At 29.0% G+C, this 21,513-nt stretch overlaps 2 protein-coding genes, 1 long non-coding RNA gene and 1 other non-coding gene across 5 annotated transcripts; 2 read left to right on the forward strand and 2 right to left on the reverse strand.

Moving 5' to 3' along the window:
* Positions 1 to 8,813: 8,813 nt before the first annotated feature.
* LOC130672557 (5S ribosomal RNA) lies at positions 8,814 to 8,934 on the forward strand. Its single transcript, XR_008990738.1, has one exon. It is a non-coding gene; the product is annotated as a 5S ribosomal RNA (ribosomal RNA).
* A 1,072-nt stretch (positions 8,935 to 10,006) lies between these two features.
* LOC130670949 (TD and POZ domain-containing protein 3-like) lies at positions 10,007 to 14,347 on the reverse strand. 2 transcript variants are annotated; one of them, XM_057474592.1, is made up of 2 exons: positions 14,278 to 14,347; positions 10,007 to 13,067 (listed from the first exon to the last, which is right to left on the reverse strand). In XM_057474592.1, the coding sequence occupies exon 2, from the start codon at positions 13,045 to 13,047 to the stop codon at positions 12,061 to 12,063; it is 987 nt and encodes a 328-aa protein (XP_057330575.1). In that variant the 5' UTR covers positions 13,048 to 13,067; positions 14,278 to 14,347; the 3' UTR covers positions 10,007 to 12,060. The 2 variants fall into 2 exon arrangements, with proteins under 2 accessions (XP_057330575.1, XP_057330574.1); XM_057474591.1 differs by lacking the exon at positions 14,278 to 14,347 and adding an exon at positions 14,037 to 14,195.
* Positions 14,348 to 17,378: 3,031 nt separating this feature from the next.
* LOC130671560 (uncharacterized) lies at positions 17,379 to 18,519 on the reverse strand. Its single transcript, XR_008990535.1, has 4 exons — positions 18,236 to 18,519; positions 18,098 to 18,161; positions 17,590 to 18,016; positions 17,379 to 17,506 (listed from the first exon to the last, which is right to left on the reverse strand). It is a non-coding gene; the product is annotated as an uncharacterized LOC130671560 (long non-coding RNA).
* LOC130671559 (uncharacterized) lies at positions 18,017 to 20,013 on the forward strand. Its single transcript, XM_057475520.1, has 2 exons — positions 18,017 to 18,443; positions 19,543 to 20,013. Exons 1-2 carry the CDS (start codon positions 18,369 to 18,371, stop codon positions 19,819 to 19,821), a joined length of 354 nt encoding a protein of 117 aa, XP_057331503.1. The 5' UTR covers positions 18,017 to 18,368; the 3' UTR covers positions 19,822 to 20,013.
* The last annotated feature ends 1,500 nt before the right edge of the window (positions 20,014 to 21,513 follow it).

Here is a 21,513-nt window from a genome sequence, read left to right on the forward strand (position 1 = left end):
TAACACACGTTTTACTCTTATAACCATGACGATATAAACATACACGTTAGAATTAATGATACACTATTTAGTTACGCGTCAGTTAATTTTCCCAGGGTTAGTCTGAATGAAAGGGGGTATTTCGAGATGTGGTCTGCAGTGAAGGGCTCCGGGGGTGGTTTCTGTACTGCACTACTTTTCGACTCTTCAATATGTCATTGTAGCTTATTTTAGGGATGAATTACTTCGTTCATACTAAACGCACACGCTAAGTACTTAGCTCAAGTACACAAGTTTATTTATTGTTTCAATAAATTACACATCATTTTAAAAAAGCCTGTAACTTTTTTCCTGTTGGGAATAACTCCACACAATATAAACGTTATATTAATAAAAACCTCAAAAAGTCCTGAGAAAAATTGTATTTTTGACTCATGACCCACATGAGGATAAATGAGGATGCTGTTTTCTGTTCAATTTTGTGAATAGAAGCCCGTAACTTCTTTCCTGTTGAGAATAACTCCAAACAATATCAACGTTTTTTGTTTCTTATGGTGTTCTTCAGTAGAAAAAATGCGGAACCTCTAGAAAAAAATTTTAAAGTAGTTTTCAAATAATTCAAAAAATTAAAATTAAAAAAAAATATATTTTTGTGGTTTTTATTGCATAACTCAAAAATCGCGCGATCGATTTGTTTCTACGCGCTAAAAAAATGCTAACTATAACCATCTTATAATAGGGAATGATTACCATCTTTATGTGATAATCATGATCATGCTTTTACGTTAACTATTTGTTTCTCATACACTCAGAAAGTTAAGTAATTGTGTTTATTATCCTAAATTTTTAATTCCAATCATCTAGAATGATTCGAAAGTTTTTAAATGCAAAGATAGTTAGTGTTATCATTTTTTTTAATAGAGATGATAATATCAGAATGGTAACGGTTATTATCAGGATGGTAAAAATTACCATCAGAATGATAACAGTTACTATCAAGAATTGTAATTAATATTATTACGATCTAGATTATGCGATCTAGATTTATACAATCATCTAGACAATATTCACTACTATCGGATTGATAGTAAAATTTTTACCATCACGAGATGATAATTCCTATCATTTAATTTTCTGAGTGTAGAGAAATGTTCTTCCTTAACTTTTATGTGCTAGCGTTTTTCCTATAGAGACTTCTTTGAATCCTAGAGAAACCGGAAAGAATGCGGAGTGAATTCGGATTTAAATTAAATCCGGATTCACTCCCGATTTTTTACAGTGTAACTATTATACTTTCTGATGGTAACTGTTACCATCAGAAATTATAAATATAACTATTTAGAATGATAATAGTAATTAACTCTAGTTAACATACATGATCGTAACAATTATCATCCACATGGTAAACATTACGATCTAGATGTTTTTTACAATCATCTAGATAATATTCACTACTATCGGATTGATAGTAAAAATTTTACCATCACTAGATGATAATTCCTATCATTTGATTTTCTGAGTGTATAGTAAAAATTACTATTGCCGATAGTAATAGTTACCACCTCGATAGTAATATTTCTTATGTCTGAAAAATTTTTTAATTTTGCCTTCTAAGATAGTAATGATTATCATCACGGATAAGAATGGTTACCATCTAAATAAGAATGCTTACACAGAAAAAAAAGCAGTTGAAAAATTATAGTTTGTGGTAATAGTAACTACACGATTGTGGCCTATGCGCATACGTTTACTATGGGACACTTGTAAATTTTGTACCAGTTTCCTTATAGTCCAATGTTACTATGCACCCATAGTAAAATTTGTTGGGAATTTTTCACAATGTACGAAACTGTAATAAATACTCAGACATGAGCAATTTTTCAACTGCTCTTTTTCTGTGTACCATCTCCAATGGTACTAGTTAACATAAAAGCATGACAATGACTATCACATACAGATGGTAATCATTCCCTATTACAAGATGGTGATAGTTAGCATTCTTTTTTCAGCGTGTAAGTGATCAAATCTATATCTCAGGAAGCCTTATCGATAACCGCAACACGACGTGAAAATCGATTAATTCATTCAGAAGATATCGTCGGACAAAAATTACTTTTTTTCAGTGAAATGTACTTTCTTTCAGTCTAATCGTATTTTGAGCTCTTTGAGCTCTAAAACAGCGGGAAGTTTTGGGATTGGTCACTAAAGTCAACCACTTATCACATTTTTTTATTAGAAATCCTACGATAAAAATGTTTTTTCTGTGTTTTATACAATATTTGGTAAATAAAAATCGATTTCAAACTCGACGAATCTGCAGACTGTGGGAAGGCCAATAAAAAGGATCGTCCACAGGATAAATTCTTTTTCACATTTTTTTTATCTATATTCAATCCCTCGCAGATTTGAATCACGGTGGAAACACGGTGGGTTTGTTCCATTTTACCACTGTGATTACGCGGTGTATCCACCATAATTCCACGGTGGCTTTACCACCGTATATACACGGTGTTTTCACTGTGATTACGCGGTGGATACAGCGTGGAACCACGGTGGTGAAATAGCACGGTGGATCCACGGTGTTTACACTTCCACGGTGTTTCCACCGTGATTCAAATCTGCGAGGGATAGTATAGATGATAATAAATTTGTTATAGTTAACATTTAGATTAAGGGTATAAAAATGATTAACAATAAAATTACGTAAGAGAATAGATCGATAAACCTGTAAACTTTATCTACATATACATATATGAATAGATCGATCTCATATATTATACAATATAACATATATACCACTTGTATAAACGTTGCGAGAGAGGTAGATATTAGTGAAATACAGAATAGCCTCTGCCGTTGTCGACTCTTTATGGTGGAGTGTGCTCGTGACGTGAATTATTAGCCCTCAAGTACACACACAGCGAGGGTTACAGGGGGGTGCAGCGGGCGTGGTTTGCGGAGCTCCCAGTCTGTACAAGGGTGACAACAGGCGTGGCACTTCCGGTCCACAAAAGCCAGAGTCAGTCTTTACTTTGTACCGGGTTACGATACTAAGATAAAGTTATATTACAAAATTTTACTTTTTTATTTTCTTAATGCTCGATTTAATTCATCTCATATTTTTTACTCAATTACTTAACTCTTGAGATTAAATCAACTTCATTTTCATTCAGACTCTTTTGAATGCTTTATTTTGTTATTAAATAAAGTATTTGAATTATTTATCCAAAGCGACGTAAAATTCATTTATTTAATTTTGAGTTTAACTTCGAACGATAAATTTAAATTAATTATGAAATGACAGCCAATGGATTTAAATTATTAAGTTGATAAGGGCAATTAAACGATTTATATGAATCTATAATTTATATTTAATGAATATTAATTCTTCAAATGTATATGTTTACTTTTTGGATGAAAAATAAATTATTTCAGCCCGATTTTCGAAATTCAAATTTTTAAAAAATTTCGACGTTTCAAAGTTTGAGGAATAATTTTACTAAGTCGAAATTTCCCGACTTTAATTTTCTCCTGATTTGCCTGAAGTACCATAAGGACCTTGTTAGGTTAATATACACTGTGAAAAATTCCCAACAAATTTTACTATGGGTGCATAGTAACACCAGACTATAAGAAAACTGATTCAAAATTTACAAGTGTCCCATAGTAAGCGTATGCGCATAGGCCACAATTGTGTAGTCTGCGCATACGTTTACTATGGGACACTTGTAAATTTTGAATCAGTTTTTTATAGTCCGGTGTTACTATGCACCCATAGTAAAATTCATTGGGAATTTTTTACAGTGTAAAGTTTGCCTTATTAGGCAAACCTGACGAGTTCCTTATCAGGACCTAATCAGGCTATCCTTATTAATAAAAAAGTTATCCAATCCCTTTAAATATTTTATTTACATCAGGCTAAAAATTAAACAAAGTACAAAACAATATTACATAAAAATCACGTCAATCATTGCAGTACGGATTTTTTACTTCTTCATCAGTTATTTTTTGACATCATAATGAATATAATATTTACAGTTACCAGATCACATATGTGTGTCAGCGCAGTGGATAGCATCAAGAACTTTGAATCGGAAGAATGCAGGTTCGTAGGTGTATATGAGTGTGTGAGCAAAATTTATCTCGTCTCAAACAAATCAACTGATTAGAACTTGGCTAATTGAAATCGAACTCTACTAAGACTGATCTGATTAGTTCCTAAATACTTAGAGTTTTTTCAGCTCTAAAATAGTGGAAAATATTAAGATTGACCTGCAAGTTCCATCGTTAGATTTTTTTAATAATTATTATAATTTTTATTACTAAAAATTTGAAGGTCTCACACAAAAAATTTCTTTACTCAAATATTAAATATCAAAAAATATTTACTGCTCACAAAAAATATAACGAAAATAAAAAAAAAATTTGCAGAAAATTAATTTGAATTTTTTTATTTTACTTAAATAAAATTATTTAAATTTTATTATTTATAGTTGACAAAAATTTTCTATCTGAATTAATCGATAATTTTTTTCTTTAAAAAATTTTTTATCTAGTTATCAGTAAATAATGTTATATAATGCTTCCATTTATTCAAAAGTTCTTTATAAACTTGAAAATAGTTTTAAAACTATGGATCTGTTTTATATTTTTTATTTTTTACATTTTTAAATATTGACATTTAAAAAAACAATTTTTTTACGCTAAACCAAGTGCACGATGGCCCTCGAAACTTTTCGCTTTTTTCCTTCCTCTCCCGTGCTTGCGTTTGTACAGTGGTAATGGCCTGTCAGGAGCAGACGTTGGTTGTTGTACCTTATATACTGACACCATTACACTCACCATGGCCCTATCGGCTTCACCAAAGCTTTACCAACCTATACTAGCAACTCACAAGAGCTTTCTACATTTATACATTTATCTCTTCATCTCTCTCTCTCTCTTTCTCTTTCTCTCTTTTTCATTTATATTTGAGATGAGACAAACGAATACATATTATGAACCCTCGAGTACTATAAACCTGGTAGGTCGACCCAAACGTTCGTCTCTACTCCTACTACTACTACTATTACTACTACTACTAGCACCCACATCTTCCTTTCTGTTTCTCCATATTATCCTCCATTGCTAGAATGATCAATACCTCGAGATTTTCCAGTAAATGGGTGGGGCAATCGGTTTGTAGATCCATCTGTACACTTTGAACTCTCAGAAAGTCTCCAATTTACATATAAAAGAAATTATGAATGAGATAAAATTAATTAATTAATTAATTAATAATCGAAGCAAAGGGAAAAGGTCACGATAACTCATTGTCATTTCGTCAGAACCCCGTCACGATGGGTCCTCTAGAAGGATTTTATCATGTGTAACGTCCATCTTGTCTTTATCTGGAGGGTGGGCCGTCGAAACCCAGAGTAAAGCCTGACGTCAGAGACTTCGGGTCTCAAGATACCCAGCATGTAAAGGCCGGACAGCAAAATAGCTGTGCTTGTATAATTTATATTTCTTTAGAACAAAATGTGATTGATAGACGTTATTGTAAAATACAAAGTGATTAATAAAAAGTTTTTTTAAATAGAAAAGTTGATTGACCTCTCAGGTCAACTACACAGAAAAAAAGGATTTCTTGACGCAAGAAATATTTTGCATTATGAAATGAAAACAAAAATTTTCTTAGGACTAGAAGAATTTCTAGCGTCAAGAAATATTTTTTTTCTGTGTACACGGATAAAAATGTTGGCTTGAAACCTATAGGTATACAAATTTTTATTATGCTGTCGACCAAACTTGAAAAAGGAAGTGAAGCATCCAAAAAATTATTATCCACAGAAAAAAAAAGTTATCTTGAGTCAAGAAAATATTTTGGAAGATAAACGTTTTCGGGAACCAAGTCAAGATTTTCTTGAGCCAAGAGAATTTGTCTCGGTTAAAAAAAATTCGTCTTAGTTGGAGAGGATTTCTATTTTATCTGAGAAAATTTAGGTTTCCAAAAAAATTTTCTTGAATCAAGAATATTTACCTTTAGCCGAGGATTTTTTTTTTCTGTATGCTCTTATAAAAAATAATTATGTTACATTACAATTATTATAATATATGAAAGTAATTGTTCTTAAAGCTTATTATAGATAAATTTTTCCCGCGTAGTAAGTATTTTGATACAGCATAATAATTTTTCGTATGAGCATAATAATTTTTGGATGCTTTACTTCCCGTTTCAAGTTTGGTCGACACTCTCTAAACATCCCTGTTTAGAAAATCTCATAGAATCCAATAGATTCTCATAAATTCTCATAGAGATTTTATAAGAATGAATGAGTTCTATGGGAAGTGCTATCGTTAAGTATAGGGTCTTATACATACAGCTATAAGAATCTATCGGATTTTTTAAGCATCAGGCATGAATAAGTGAATACTCACTAATTCTAAGTGCCAACCAAACCACTTTTTGAAATTAGTGGTTCGATTTGCACTTGAAAGTGAATATTCGCTTATTCTCACTAATTCATGTTTAGAGAGCAGCATAATAAAAATTGGTAGGTTTCGAGCCAACATTTTTCTCCGTGTAGATGTCTCTCCACTGTCTCTGAGTTAATTAATATATGAATGTTACGTTAAGCTCTTTAAAATTGATAATATTAATTGTAAGTTTTTTTAACTTTTTAACTCATTAAAACTTTTACATGCAATTGATAAAATGAACTTGGAAAAATAAATATTTTTTTTCATAATTATATAGGTGACTAAATACACAATAAACTATCTGAAAAAATGATAAAAATTAAATAATTATAGGAAACGTTTCATCATCCATTGAAACATTAATTAGTTTTGATAATCAGTTTATTATTTTTATTGTGTTATTGAATTTTTACTTCGCTAGAGGACAAATAGATAATGATTCTACGACATTAGTTAGTTATTTTTATCGAGCTTGAGTTTGTAGCAAAAATTGATAAATTTGATAAAAAAATGTTCTCTTCCCAAAAATATTTTTTGTTATAACTTTGATCATACAATTTATCCCTACCACAAAATATTACTTCATATCAAAACGTTATTGCTTACTCTCTTAAAATGAATCAGTGAAATCCACTGATTCGCCAGTGAAATCCACTGATTCAGCAGTGGATTTCACCGGTTCATATATTTTAAGAGAGTACCTAAGTTTCTGGCTTGTCTTCTTCCTACTTGACACTTAACATTGATGTCTACGGAAATCTTGTGATTGTTAATAAATTAAAGTGTTTTTTTTTAAGTAATACTATGAATTATTATGTAGGTGACTAAATTCACAACAAACTATCCAAAAAAATGATAAAAATTCAATGATTATAGCAACCGTTTTATCATCCGTTGAAACATTAATTAGTTTTGATAATCAGTTTATTATTTTTATTGTGTTATTGAATTTTTACTTTACTAGAGGACAAATAGATAATGATTCTACGACATTAGTTATTTTTATCGAGCTTGAGTTTGTAGCAAAAATTGATAAATTTGATAAAAAAATGTTCTCTTTCCAAAAATATTTTTTGTTATAACTTTGATCATACAATTTATCCCTACCATAAAATATTACTTTATATCAAAACGTTATTGTTTACCTAAGTTTCTGGCTTGTCTTCTTCCTACTTGACACTTAACATTGATGTCTACGGAAGTCTTGTGATTGTTAATCAATTAAAGTGTTTTTTTAAAAGTAATACTATGAATTATTATAAATCATCTGTATTACGTATAATAATTTTTTTTTGTCATTTCATAATGACAAGGGCAGAAAACGACTTCGTATGTGACAAATTTTTTTTTTTTTTATATATATAATTTTTTCCGATTCCTACTTAATAAATTTTTTTTTCAGATTGATTATGGAGGAGTGTTTTCATATCAGTGTTCTCCAGATTCTGTAAGAATAAAGTCTTTCAATATAATATTCAATGATTTTGCAATATTCACTCATTTCTTCTCAACAAAATGTATGGGCTATTTTAAAATCGGCGAAACACCGTTCATTAATATTGATTTCATAATGTGTGCATCAGGGTCCAAGGACTTTTATATAAATATATCTGAACATATTGATGAAACTGATCAAGCTTTATTATATCGTGTTCGAATCGATTGCCGAAATCCGACAGATTATAAAATAGTTACTTTATCTAATTATAAAATAGTTTATCCAAGACATTACTGATTATCGCGCCTTATCACATCTGCTAAGCAAACCCTAAATGGTCTACCAATCGGTGGTTAATAATTTATTAAAAAGCAAATGACGTCCTGTATACGGAAAAAACAATATAGTAATGGCAACTCTCTGGGATAGTACTGAGTACTATCTGTAAAAAAAATTTCAGGCAGTACTGTATGCTATCTAGACTGTATCCACTACTATCTAGACTATCTTCACTACTGTCCGGGATAGTACTCAGTACTATCCCGAGAGTAGTGGAGATAGTCTAGATAGCATACAGTACTGTCTGAAATTTATTTTTTTAATGAAAGTGCTCAGTACTATCCTAGAGAGTTGCCACTACCAGGGTAGAAGTACCATTTGTGGCCACTGCTCCATTTTTTGACATTTAATACTTTATTTTGAATAATAAAAACGTATTAAAAAAAATTAATTATGTTGTTGGGTATTTTACAAATTATTTTATTCAAAATTTCTAAGTGGCCAAAACTGGCCAAAAATGGTACTTCTACCCTATATTGTTTTTTCCGTGAAATTTCAATTTTTTAATTTTTAGATTTCAAAGTAGTAAAAAATATTATGGTTAATTTTTCTATTCAAATGTTGGGTAAATACGTTATTGAAAACATCGAATTTCGATAACGGCCATATCATGCTGATCAGGCACCAGTTCTCGTCCGATCACTGAAGTTAAGCAGCATTGAGCATGGTCAGTACTTGGATGGGTGACCGCTTGGGAACACCATGTGCTGTTATCATTCTCTTTTTTTTTTTTTTGACAATTATATATTTGTATCCAAGTAAAATATTTTAAAAGACCAAAATTATAATAAATAAAGAAAAAATAATTTTGTTTAATTAAAATTTTCTAGCAAGTCCTGTCTCTACCATCATTTTAATATTAAATATCATTAGTCTCCAGTAATTATTTAATTATAAAATATATTTTTTACTCACATATTTTTCAACTGATTATAGTGATAATATTTTTAAAAAAATTTCAAATCAGAAATAATTGAACTTAAATTTCTATCTGAACTACTTTCCACTCGAGTTGCCACTACTATATTGTTTTTTCCGTGTATTAAAAAACAAACAAATAAGGATTGAAAAAAATTCATTAAAGGTGTAGTCCGATAATTAATTGAATCGATAAATTTTTCTGCCTCTTTCACGACTTCTCGAGACAATTAATTTATTCTAGTACATAAAGACATATTCAAACCACAAATATAATGAGCTACAGCTGAAGCTATGAATTTAAAAATTAGATTTTCCTTTCAAGTTAGAGCCTCAAAATTCTGAAAAAAAAACAAAATTATTTTTGAATTTAATTTTTAAAAATTTTTAATTATTTGGCTACTGGCTACATCGGCTGCTATCAGACAATTAATTTTTTTTTTTACCAATTAGAGCCCATAATTAAAAAGTGACGCAATGGCAAAAAAAACCCATAATAACAAAATTGCACCGTTACCACTATTATTATTGTAAAATTGCTTTTGTTAACGTAAAAACATTGTCTGTAGTATAAAGCGTTTATTTTTGAAGCTATCGGTCGATGTGATTGTAATAATAATAAATGTTATGATAACAATAAAGATTACTATTATAATGATTACTTTTTAGACTATTTATTGACTAATTTATTAAAACATTTAGTTATCAACTATTGCGGTAGTAAATAATTATTGAAACGAAAGAATATTCTTTTTCTATTGAACTTATTTTTATTCAATAATAATTACAAAGTACTAAATTACTTTCTTTTAATTCTAATTAGTTTTTTATTTCATTAATAATAAAATATTGAAAATAAATTTTTCATAATAATAATGTCTAAGTTTCTGAAACCACTGAATAGTTTTTCAAAAATATTTTATATGCAATAACATTTTTAACCTCGAGTAATTACAGTTCTATTGAGCAAACTAATAGACATATATTTTTTCAATTATTATTTTTAAACTCTAGTTTATGGTTTTCTCGTATCAAGTCATAAATTTATTTGTTATTTAATATACTTATACCCATATCAAATATTATTTAATAATTCTTTATGTATCAGACAACAGTAGTAATATTTTTAATATAGCAAAATATTATCTTTCTTTGATTTATTTGTTTTATGAAACATAAATCCCGTGTGAAAAAAGATCGAAAAAAGTGATGACTATTCTAAACTTCAAAACCTGACACCATGACAAACTTTTTTTAAATATCAGCCAGCGAAATCCAAAGAAAAAATCAATTGACTTGATACGATAAGTGAACGTTTTTAGATTCTTTTGTAAACTTTTTTTAGACTTTATTAAAAATGCTAAATTTAATCATTTTTTTTAGTGCAGAATACGGCCAGAAAAACGGATTTTAAATTAAATCTGAACTTTTTTTTTACCATATGTTAAGGGCATTCTCAGACAGTGCCCCCACTTTTTAAAAATATAAAATGACTTTCAACTGTCATAACCGTATTAAAATTTTATTAATTAATTAAAAAAAAATTAAAACCTTAATTGAAAAAAGGACAACGTAGTCGTAATTTCGTTGAGATATAGAATTTAAAAAAAATTACTTACAATTGATATCAATTGGGAGTTTAACGAAATTTGATGAATAAATTTTAGCAAACATAATTTAAAAATTCGAATTATAAAATTGATATGACGATTTTACGAAAATTTATTTAAAGAATTTTGTTTAACTCCTAATTGATATCAAGCGTAAATATGTTTTTTTTAAATCTATATATCGGCGAAATTACGACTACGTTGTCCTTTTTTAAATTAATGCTTTAATTTTTTTTTATTTAATTGATAAAAATTTGACAGTTGAAAGCTATTGAAAATTTTTAAAAAGTGAGAGGCACTGTCTGAGAATGGCCTTAATAGTTTTTAAGTTAATCATTGATTTTTTTCTTTGAATTTTCAGAAGTTTAAAAAACACTCAAAAACATGTCATCGTAAACTATGCCTGTGTTTTTTTTTTAGCATATCAAATACTATTAAGATATTTAGGGCCAGTGTTTCAAACAGGGTTTATTTTTAATCCAGGTTTAAATTATTATTGCTAGTATATCTATAGATTATTAGTATAAAAATATATTAGCAACATTAATTTGAATCCGGATAAAAATAAATACGGTTAAAAAAACTGGCCCTTATTGATTTTCCTTGAATTTTCAAAAATCCAAAAAAAGTTCGTCAGTGTGTCACGTTTTGAAGTTTAAAAAAACGCTTTTCCAAAATTTTTTTTTAACGAAATTAACATGAAAAACAGTTATAAAAAATATATAATCAATTACAAAAAACTAAAACTAAGGATAGGCAAATTATTACACGCAGATAATTTTACGGTATTTTTTGTATAAAAAATTTATAGAAAAATGACTATAGTCATAGTAACATGAGGACAGTATGGAATTATTGTACAAATTACCGATACTGTATAAATTTAAAAAATACATCGAACAGAATTTACAAGGTGCATTGTAATTTTGACAAAGCAACAGATTAAATTTATACCAACTGCATACTAAATGTTCTGATTTAATCTAATAAATTTTACTATGCAGTTGGTAAAAATTTTATCTGTTGCTTTGTCAAAATTACAATGCACCTTGTAAATTCTGTCCAATGTATTTTAAAAATTTCTAAAGTATCGGTAATTTGTACAATAATTCCAGACTGTCCTCATGTTACTATGGCTATAATAATTTTTCTATAAATTTTTGATGCAAAAAATACTGTAACATTATTTGAGTGTAAAAAAGCGCATTAAATATTTTTTAACGAGTAACATTATCAAGTTGCCGTTATTATTTTAATTCTTAATTTCTTAACTGAGTTTTAACAATTTATTATTTTACTAAATGAAAATTCATATTATTTCAATAAATTAATAATTTCAGACATTAATCCTGGATGAGTGGATCCTAGTTGCTTATAATCATTGAGTAAAACAATAGTGTCAATATTTTTTACGATAAATTTAATTGCCATCTCACGTAGTGTGTCAGCATTGTGTTTTTCGGCTTCAATAGCAATATAAATCGCATTGTTTAATGACAGATATCGAAATAGTGTTGATTCGCAAAAATTTTTCAATTTCATAATCTGATATCGGTCTGTAATATCCAGTAATTTCAATGCAAGCTCATAATTATCTTCAGCTGATATTTCTCCAGTGTACATAAATTTCAATACTTCTTTCATAACGTCAATGTCAATATTTTCAATAGTAATACTATTTTCGCGCGCCTCTTTCATATTTGATTGGAACATTGCCAAAAAAACAGGACTATGAGCCGCAAGAACAAATTTATGCGCTGGTATTTCTTCTTCATCGATTATCAATACGACGTCACTCAATGTACGGTCGAGATAGAAAATTTTCCAGTCATCCTCGTTATTTTTATTCAAATAATTTGAAACCAATGGACATGACGAACAATCATCGCTTGTACATCCCAGCCATATTATTTCGCATTTTATTCTTACGTAATTACTGTCATGGGAATCATCCAACATCGCTACTGAATCATCAGAGGAACTGTCGATACTATCAATTGAATTTCTACAGTTAGGAACAAATACATTCAAGCTGTTTTCAAACCAATGGTCAATTACTTCAGAGTATTTTATTTTGTTATTTGAATAAACTTCAACGGCAACTGTTCCCGGTACTATTTTGTATTCTCTGTTTACTTCTATAATTACATCTGAATTTGATGGTTCGTAGTCCATTGTTACTGTTATCAAACAATAATCTAAAGGTTTTATAAAGTATTTTTTTTCACTTCGATAATTATTATTAGAAGGTATTTCCCATCTACATTTTATTTTGTTTGTTTTCGAATAAATAAAATTCATGTTTATTGTCTTCTTGGAAACTAGAGCCAAAAAAATTACAATAATTTATGAGAAAATACAGTTAACAAAATTTTTTATCAATTACTGGCCGATTACTCTATCCAAAAGTTCCCATAGAATCCACTAGAATGGGTCGAAAGCCGCTTAAAAACCAATACGTCTGTAGGATTCTATGCGGCTTTTGACCCATTGGTGGATACTATGGGAACTTTTGGATAGAGTATTTATGATCCTGAAGTTAATAGACAATTAACAATTTTCGGGTTTTTTTTCATGATACTGAAGTTAGCAGACGTCTGACAGTTTTTTAATTTTTTTAAAAACGATTAATTATATCATAAAAATATTTTGAAAAATTGCACCTATAGTTTATTAAATTTTCTACATGTGTGTATTTTTGGTTTTTTTTTTTTTGTAATTTATTTGTTGAAAAGAAAAATCCGAAAATTTGTAACTGTCTGCTAACTTCAGGATCGTTTTTTTTTTACAACATATCAATCCCTGGTGGAAATTTTTTGACTTTTCTCTGCAAAACTCTGAAAAAGTCTTTAGAACTTTGAAAAAGTATTTAGAACTTTAGGACACAGTTTTGCAGAGAAAATTCCGAAAAATTTCCACCAGATTACAAAAAAATAAAAAATCAAAAAATGCACATGTAGGAAATTGAAAAATCTATAGGTGCATTTTTTCAAATATTTTATTTTTTTGTAATTTATCGTTTTAAAAAAAATCCAAAAATTATTTGACGTTAACTTCAGTGTCATGATAATTGTAATGAGTGTGAATGTGGCAGACATCAGACAAATAAAAAGTTATTAATAAACGGAGTAAATAATTAATAAAATTAAATTTAAAAAAAATGCGCATTCAAAAAATTTTAAAATTAACAAGCGCATTTTTTATAAATATTATTTTTTTAATTATTTATAATTTTAAATTCGTCTGATGTCTGCTACATTCACACTCATTAATTGTATTCTATTATTTACCTGAAGAAATTAATTTTTTTTAGGTTATGTTATTTATTAATACAAGTATCGATCAACTTGCGATTTTTTTTTTAATGGTAATTATCTCTATAGAATATATAATTATATAATTAAGTTGTATAACTGTTACATAAATAATTAATTATTTTGTAGGAATGATATTTAAATTTATATTTTATTTAAATATATTCTTTACACGTAATTTTTAGTTATGTATGTAAATATATATGTAACATATTACCTTTCTTCTATAAAACACAAAAAAAGTGGTAAATTAGGCAGGTTTTTATTGTCGACTTACGCAATAGTCATCGAAACTCTTACAAGAATTTTTAGTAGGAGTCGGTAAAATATCATACATTTATTTATCTTGCCCAGATAATTGGACTTTCTGCTTAGAAATTTTGTGTCGATAGTTGCGATCAAGTTGATGACAATTTTAGCCTTTATTACTATTGACTACAAGTTGTTGTCAACCTTTTGTAACCTCTCTCAGAAAGTTAGCATCCAGTTGTCGTCAACTTACGGAAATGTCAATTTTTGAAGTCAACTTAGCAACAAGTTGCAACAGTAAGGCCGTCAACTTGTCTGTCAGGGTTTAGAAAAACAATAATAATTATACTCAGATAGCCATTTTGTCCACAACGATGTAAACTTGCAGCTGAAAATTTACGCTAATTTCCGTGCAATAAGTTGACGTGGCAACAGTTGATGACAATTTTTCGCCAAGTTATGCAATATTTAGGCACGTAAAAAGCTGCCAACAACTTGATGGAAAGTTTCTGTGTCAAGTTGCCTTCATATTGCGGCCGCAATATGAATGAAATAAAGTACTCTCATTATATATAAATAATTAATTTACGTTTCCTTTACTTCAGTTTTAAAAGTTATAATTTTTAAATAAAAAATTTTTTTTTTACTTATTTTTTATGAACTTTATTTAAACCTGAACTCACTCCGTCACTCGGAGTTCCAGAATTTGATGAAAAATTACTCCGCATACAGAATAAATGGAGAATTCGTTTTTCCAGCAGAGTGATCTGGATTTTATTTAAATCCTTTTTCACTCCGATTCAAAGTTCTAATATTCAAATTATCACCTTTTAGGAGCGAATTTAACTCCAAAGGGATTAAATAAATAGACAGTCATCCACCCCGAATTCACTCCAGATTTAATTTGCGTTCACTCCGCAATTTTTTTGCAGTGTAAGTTAAATTTCATTTAATATTCATTTTTTTTATGATTAAAAATTTAATTTAAACTTTTTTAATAACATTTTTTAAAAACAGTGATAAATTTGTGTTCTTATTTTGGATGTTTACGTTTTTTTTAACTCAAAAGGTCATGCCTTTTGTTGACAATAGTCAAAATATTCTTGTTTACTCGCCTAATCATTAAAAATTATTATCTACATTCAACGAAATCATGATCGAATATCCAGTTTCTATATATAAAAATAAAAGATAAAATTTATATACTACAATTTTTTACTTTGGCTTTTTTTTTTTTTTTTTTTTTTCGTCAAATATTAATCAGTTCAACAAAATTTGATCACGTGTGAAAGAGATGTTTACAAAAACACTGATAAAAATGAGTTCTGTCATTTAAAAATATACTTTTTTATATATTTTTTAAGAACAACAGTAGACATTAATTACTTTGTAATATTGTATTTCAAACATTTTTCCTTAGTAATTTAATAAATAGTAATTATAATTTATTTATTTTTTTTGTAGAAATCACTCCAGAGGAATTTTCAAATATAAATAAATAAATTTTATTCAAAACATTACTACCCGATAGGAATTAATGTCCAATATATTGTACCGCAATTCGAATTTTTTAACTTCCCGCTAAGAAAATTGCAAATTTTCAAAAAAGGGAAGTTATTGGTTTCGGTCCGATTTTCGAAAATCGAGTTTTCATCAGATGTCGACGTTTTGAGGTCCTAGGAAACTATTCTGACTATTCCCGGGTGGACGTCCGTGTGTGTGTGTGTGTGTGTGTGTGTGTGTGTGTGTGTGTGTGTGTGTGTGTGTGTGTGTGTGTGTGTGTGTGTGTGTGTGTGTGTGTGTGTGTGTGTGTGTGTGAACTTGTTTTGTCCGACGATATCTTTGGAACGAATGAACCGATTTGAATGTACTTGGTGGCGATCGAAAGAGCTCACCAAAACTTAGTCTTGATTAGATTTTGGGGTAAATCGGTCATGCAGTTTACAAGTTATACAAAGAATAAGAATTAAAAATTTTTTTTTATTTTAGTTTTTTATTGATTTCTCAGAGACGACTTATACGATCAACTTCAAAATCTAATCAGCTCTAGAACTCAATAAAACACGTCGATTGCCGCCTCAATCATCAAAATCGGTTCATTCGTTCGAGAGTTATCGCGGGAGAAAGAAATGGTAAAAAACAGTTTTTTGCGAATATCTTCGAAACAACTGAACCAAACAATTTCAAAATTTTATCAGCTCTAGAACTCAATAAAATACGCCGATTGCCGCGGCAACCATAAAAATCGATCAATTCATTCCTGAGATATCGTGGGAGAAAGAAATGCTAAAATCGGTTTTTTTTTAAAACAATGGCACACTAAAGTATTTTTTTTAAAACAATGGCATACTAAAGTATTTTCGAGCTCGAAGAGCTCGAAAATGTATCCACAACAATGTTTTCGAGCTCGAGGAGCTCGAAAAAAGCGGGAAGTTTTGGGGCTGGCCCGCAGGGTCAACCGATAGACAGATTTTTTTATTTTTACAATACACTTTAAAAATTTGCTTAGTAAACGCGGATTAATTCCGTAGTGAATGCGAAGCGGAAGGGTTTATATTTATTTGAACCTCTCGGACTATACTTTACTCCAAGCGAGAATTTTATTAACATTGTTTATAAAAAAAAAAAAAAATTCGCTGGCGAAGAATATAAAGATAAAAAATTCGCTGATTATATAGGGGAAGGGGGGGGGGGCAAAGGGCGTAGGGTAGGCAAAACGGAGTACTCCCAAAATTTTATAAAATCAAAATTTAATTTTTCAACGTTTTTCAAACATTCCAAAATCACTTTTGTTCATATAATTGAGCATTATTTTGAATATGCCTTGTTAAACTTTTTCAAAAATCAAGTGTCAGTCGAAAAATGTTAATGGCTTTTGTCTTATATGGCAACTAAAATTTTTGTTTATTTACTTTGAATATCATTAAAAACAAAAAGATTTCGCGTATTTGAGTCCTCGAAACCTTAGTATTTCCTTAGGCACCCGCTTTGCCCCCCCCCCTTTCCACATGACTGATATACAGAAGCGTCTTGAATTAATTTTTTAATATTTTATAAATTTTAAAAAATTGTGGTTTGCATTGAAACTTCAAGAATCTATTACGTGTTATTTTTTATAGATACAACAAAAATTTATAATATTTTTTCATGTCAATTTTTTTTCTTTCCAAGTTTTGTTTGAAATATTTGCAAAAAATCTGTTTTTGGATAAAAAAATAGCTAATAAATAATGTGTAGTAAAATATAAAAAAAAAATAATATTTACACAAAATTTACTCACTTTAGGGATGAAACTTGGACTTTCGTCCCGGAATCATCGTGGCAGATGCGGGCAACTGCGAGCAACCGCGGGCAACCGCGGACAACTGCGGACAGATGCGGGCACATAAACAGACATATTGAACCTATGTCCGGTTATGTGTATGGGCATCTGGATGGGACTTACCGACTCCACCGTCCATCTTACGGCTTGAAATAAATTAATATTTACACAAAATTTACTCTCTTTTTTTTTTGTTTTCCTCATTAACCTCTAGCTGACGATTTTTTTATTTTAGGGTGTTTCTAGGTGACATAATAGACCTTCAACAAAATTCGCACCTCTTTTCGAGAAATGTTTCCTATTTTTGAGTTTTTTTTTTACTTTGCATAAATATTTTTTTGTATTAAACATAAAGTTGTTTTCTGTAATTTATGCCCGATGAATACTTAAAGCCGGAGGCATGAAATTCAATATTAAAATACAGTCTTTTCTGATTGATTAAAAATGTGATTTAATATATACTCACATTTACTTCCAAATCGTGATTTTCTACAGTGTGGATCCCTAACTCTATTTAGTTATGGTAATCGCTAAAGAGGCACAACAAATATAGATAACGTGAGTAACGGAAAAACCCTATGATAATTGAAAAAATAGGTCAAACCGTTTTATATAAAAGGAAGACAAAATCAATGACCGGTCATAAGCTTGTCAGTTTCTCAAACACAGTAACGACATAATTTCTGATCGCTTCTGTTTTTTTTTTCAAACTTGAATTGAAAATAAAGCTCCAAAAAATGGCTAAAAATATTATATTACTTTTAACGTTTTTCTCATTTTGTATTGCTATTACTCTTGCAAGACGCGATACGGTAAGTTATATAAAAGTAATTTCACTAATTAGAAATATAATTACAAATTATTTTAATAAAATGTAATTAAATCCTTTTAATAATAGATCTTATAGAAGTTCAACATATTGATCAATAGTTTTTAATTACATTTTCTAATTCCCTAACCTTTTTACGCAAGTGTTTTATTTTTTATTAAACCATTGAAGTTATTCTGTAAATGCTTCGAAGTATGCAATTTTTCTATACGTGGTTCTTCTAATCACAACATTGTAGTGAAATATTGTAGTAAGGGGTACTACATAAATAGTACTGACATTACTACACGTGTGGTTGCGGTTATTTTAAGTTGGAGTTGGCATTTCTTTACTCCAACTTGTAGTAACTTCAACTACAGCTTTTTTTTCGTGTAAAGATGACTACAATGCTGTGCAGGTAAAACTATTCCTAAAGAATGCAATGATTGCTAAAGCCTCAATTTATGAAAGACAATTAAAAATGATTTAATTTTAATAATAGTTAATACTACACTGTAAAAAATTACCGGGGTAAGTCCAATCGGTGTAGGTGTTAAAATTATCGGTGTTAAATTTACCCCCGAAAGCGGTGTGAAAATATTCTTACCGATGTTAAAATATTTTACTTTGTGAATATTTTTACTTATTCGATCACTGTACTTGTTAATAAATAATTTTCTTTATTAATTTTCATAGAGAACTGACATTTTTTGTGTTTTATAATCTTTAAAGTTAATACTCCAAGCGGACGGAATTTACCCCGCTTTTACACCGGTATTACTCCGCTTTTACACGGGTTACCTCGCTTTTACACCGATATTACTCCGTTTTTACACCGGTTACCCCGCTTTTACACGGATTTTACTCCGCTTTTACACCGGTTACCCTGATTTAACACCGGTATTTTTAACACCGGTGAATTACTCCTCCTACACCGGTGTAATTTTATTTTAACACCGGGCGGAGTTAAAATGAGTCCATTTTTAACACCGCTCTTTTTACAGTGTACTAGAATCCTTTAAGTAATTACTGGTATGAGTATTTACACGTAAATCAACAATTAATTTCTAATATTATTTTTATTTTTTTTTTTTTTTCAATAGACCGGTGGTAGATTCCATTACCGATGTCTGCAAAATTCTGCAATAGTGAGTTACGACGCTTCAGAATTTAATGAAGTGAAATTTTCGGTTTGGGGACGATACCCGAAGTGCGATAAGTATTTTCATGCAAATGAAAAGGCACAGTGGGAAATAAACTTTCACGAATGTGCTGAACCAGGAACAAGACGAATCTACATAGATATAAGTGTATATAGCCCTAGAGGTAGTGACGCTTCACGTTACTCTGTTGATGTCGATTGCGACAATCAAGGTCGTTAATTAACGATAAAAAATTATAATATTTATCAGATAGAGAAAGTTTGATAAAAAATATCGAAATTAATCAGTTTATCATTCATTTAAATTTGTACAACGATTATTATATATATATATGAATCAAATGAAAACATTTTTATAAAACTATGTATGTGTTTTTATTGAAATTATTTCTTACAACATATTTTATACTTCTTCAATGTAACGTAATTGTAATAAATGCTTAAAAAATTGCATAAATAATTTCTGGGTTCATTTCTTTTTAATAATAATATAGATGGCTAAGAACGAAATTTCATTGAATTAGTTGTTTAATAATCAACGAATAAAATTCAAATTAGAAATATCATCTATTATCGATTTTCCATTCGAAAAAAAAATATATGTCCGGATATATATTTTTTTCGTATGGGTCGAGAGCAAAAGTATTTGAAAACGAAACATTTCAATAACAATTCTGGAAATTTTTAATTAATTACAAAATATTACGATTTTTCGATGCTCTCTTCAACCCGCACCTTCTCATTAAATTTTAGCAGCAACATTGGCAATTATCATACCTTTTCTATTTCTATCAAATAGTTACTGTGATCTCAAAACTAATTAATTTAATCAGAAAAAAAAAAAGTTGAATGAATACTTTAAATCTATTTAATACATTGCTTTAATTCTATTTTTTTCAATTTGATTTAATTATCAATACAGTTTAATGTCAATAACAGGATGTAGCAGCGATTGGGTCTAACACCTATATTTCAATAATAGATTTGATTACATACCATACATATATTTATTATTTTATTTACTTTTTTCAACAAAAATAGTTTCTATCTCTTTGTAATAGTAAGCTCTTCATTTGTGATAAACAACTTTATTCCAAAGTAATTAAAAAAATTTTATAGACTTATTTACTCCTAATAAAAAACAATTTTTCCCCTTTCTTTTATTCAACGGCCAATTGAAATAGAGATTTTAACTTTTCAAGATCTCTTGCACTTCCACCAGCTTCATATTGCACTTATATAATAAAAAAAGTACACCAATAGCAAGAGATTTCAATTAATACTGCTAACGTAGTTATAAGATTATTTATTTTAATTATTATTAAAAAAAAAGTTAGTTGAAAAAAATTTAACTTGGACATCAGTTGGTCTGTATGGATGTAAACAAGATATCTTCCGAAAAACTCGACCTATCACTTTGATTTTTTTTTTTTTTAGTTTTAGATTTTAACCTTTCGGAAGCCTTTTGAATTTTACTATTGTAAACCGTTCCGTTCATTAATATTTAAAGAAAATCCAAATCTGATGGTCTCAATTCATAACAAATCCGCCATTTTTTCTCCACAAATATATATATATATACAGTTTATATTAGTAGCGACAAAATTTATGGGCAACATCTAGCAGAGCATTTGAATTGAATTAATAATTAAATGTAATTAAATTGGTTTTCTTCTTTTTTTTTGTTTTTGCTATTAGTTATTTATAACTATCTTTCTCAGTAGGTAAATAAGAATTGTCTGTATCGTTCTGTCAAAAATTATTTCATGTTGATTAAACAGATAAAACTTTTCTCTTTTTAAAAGAAATACGTGATTCAGTATATAATTAATAAAAGAAAATTCACTACTCAAAATATTGCATGAGCGTTTGAGGTGTGCACTTTTGGATTTTTCAAATATTATTTGTTTTT

The sequence above is a fragment of the Microplitis mediator genome, chromosome 7, assembly GCF_029852145.1.
Source record: "Microplitis mediator isolate UGA2020A chromosome 7, iyMicMedi2.1, whole genome shotgun sequence".
In the NCBI taxonomy this organism is placed as follows: domain Eukaryota; kingdom Metazoa; phylum Arthropoda; class Insecta; order Hymenoptera; family Braconidae; genus Microplitis; species Microplitis mediator.

What these genes read in the sequence shown, in the direction of transcription:
- LOC130670949 (XM_057474592.1), bottom strand. Translation starts at nt 13,047, where the DNA reads ATGAATTTTATTTATTCGAAAACAAACAAAATAAAATGTAGATGGGAA.
- LOC130671559 (XM_057475520.1), top strand. Translation starts at nt 18,369, where the DNA reads ATGGCTAAAAATATTATATTACTTTTAACGTTTTTCTCATTTTGTATT. An exon ending in CTCTTGCAAGACGCGATACG is followed by an intron (nt 18,444 to 19,542) that starts GTAAGTTATATA and finishes TTTTTTCAATAG; the next exon opens with ACCGGTGGTAGATTCCATTA.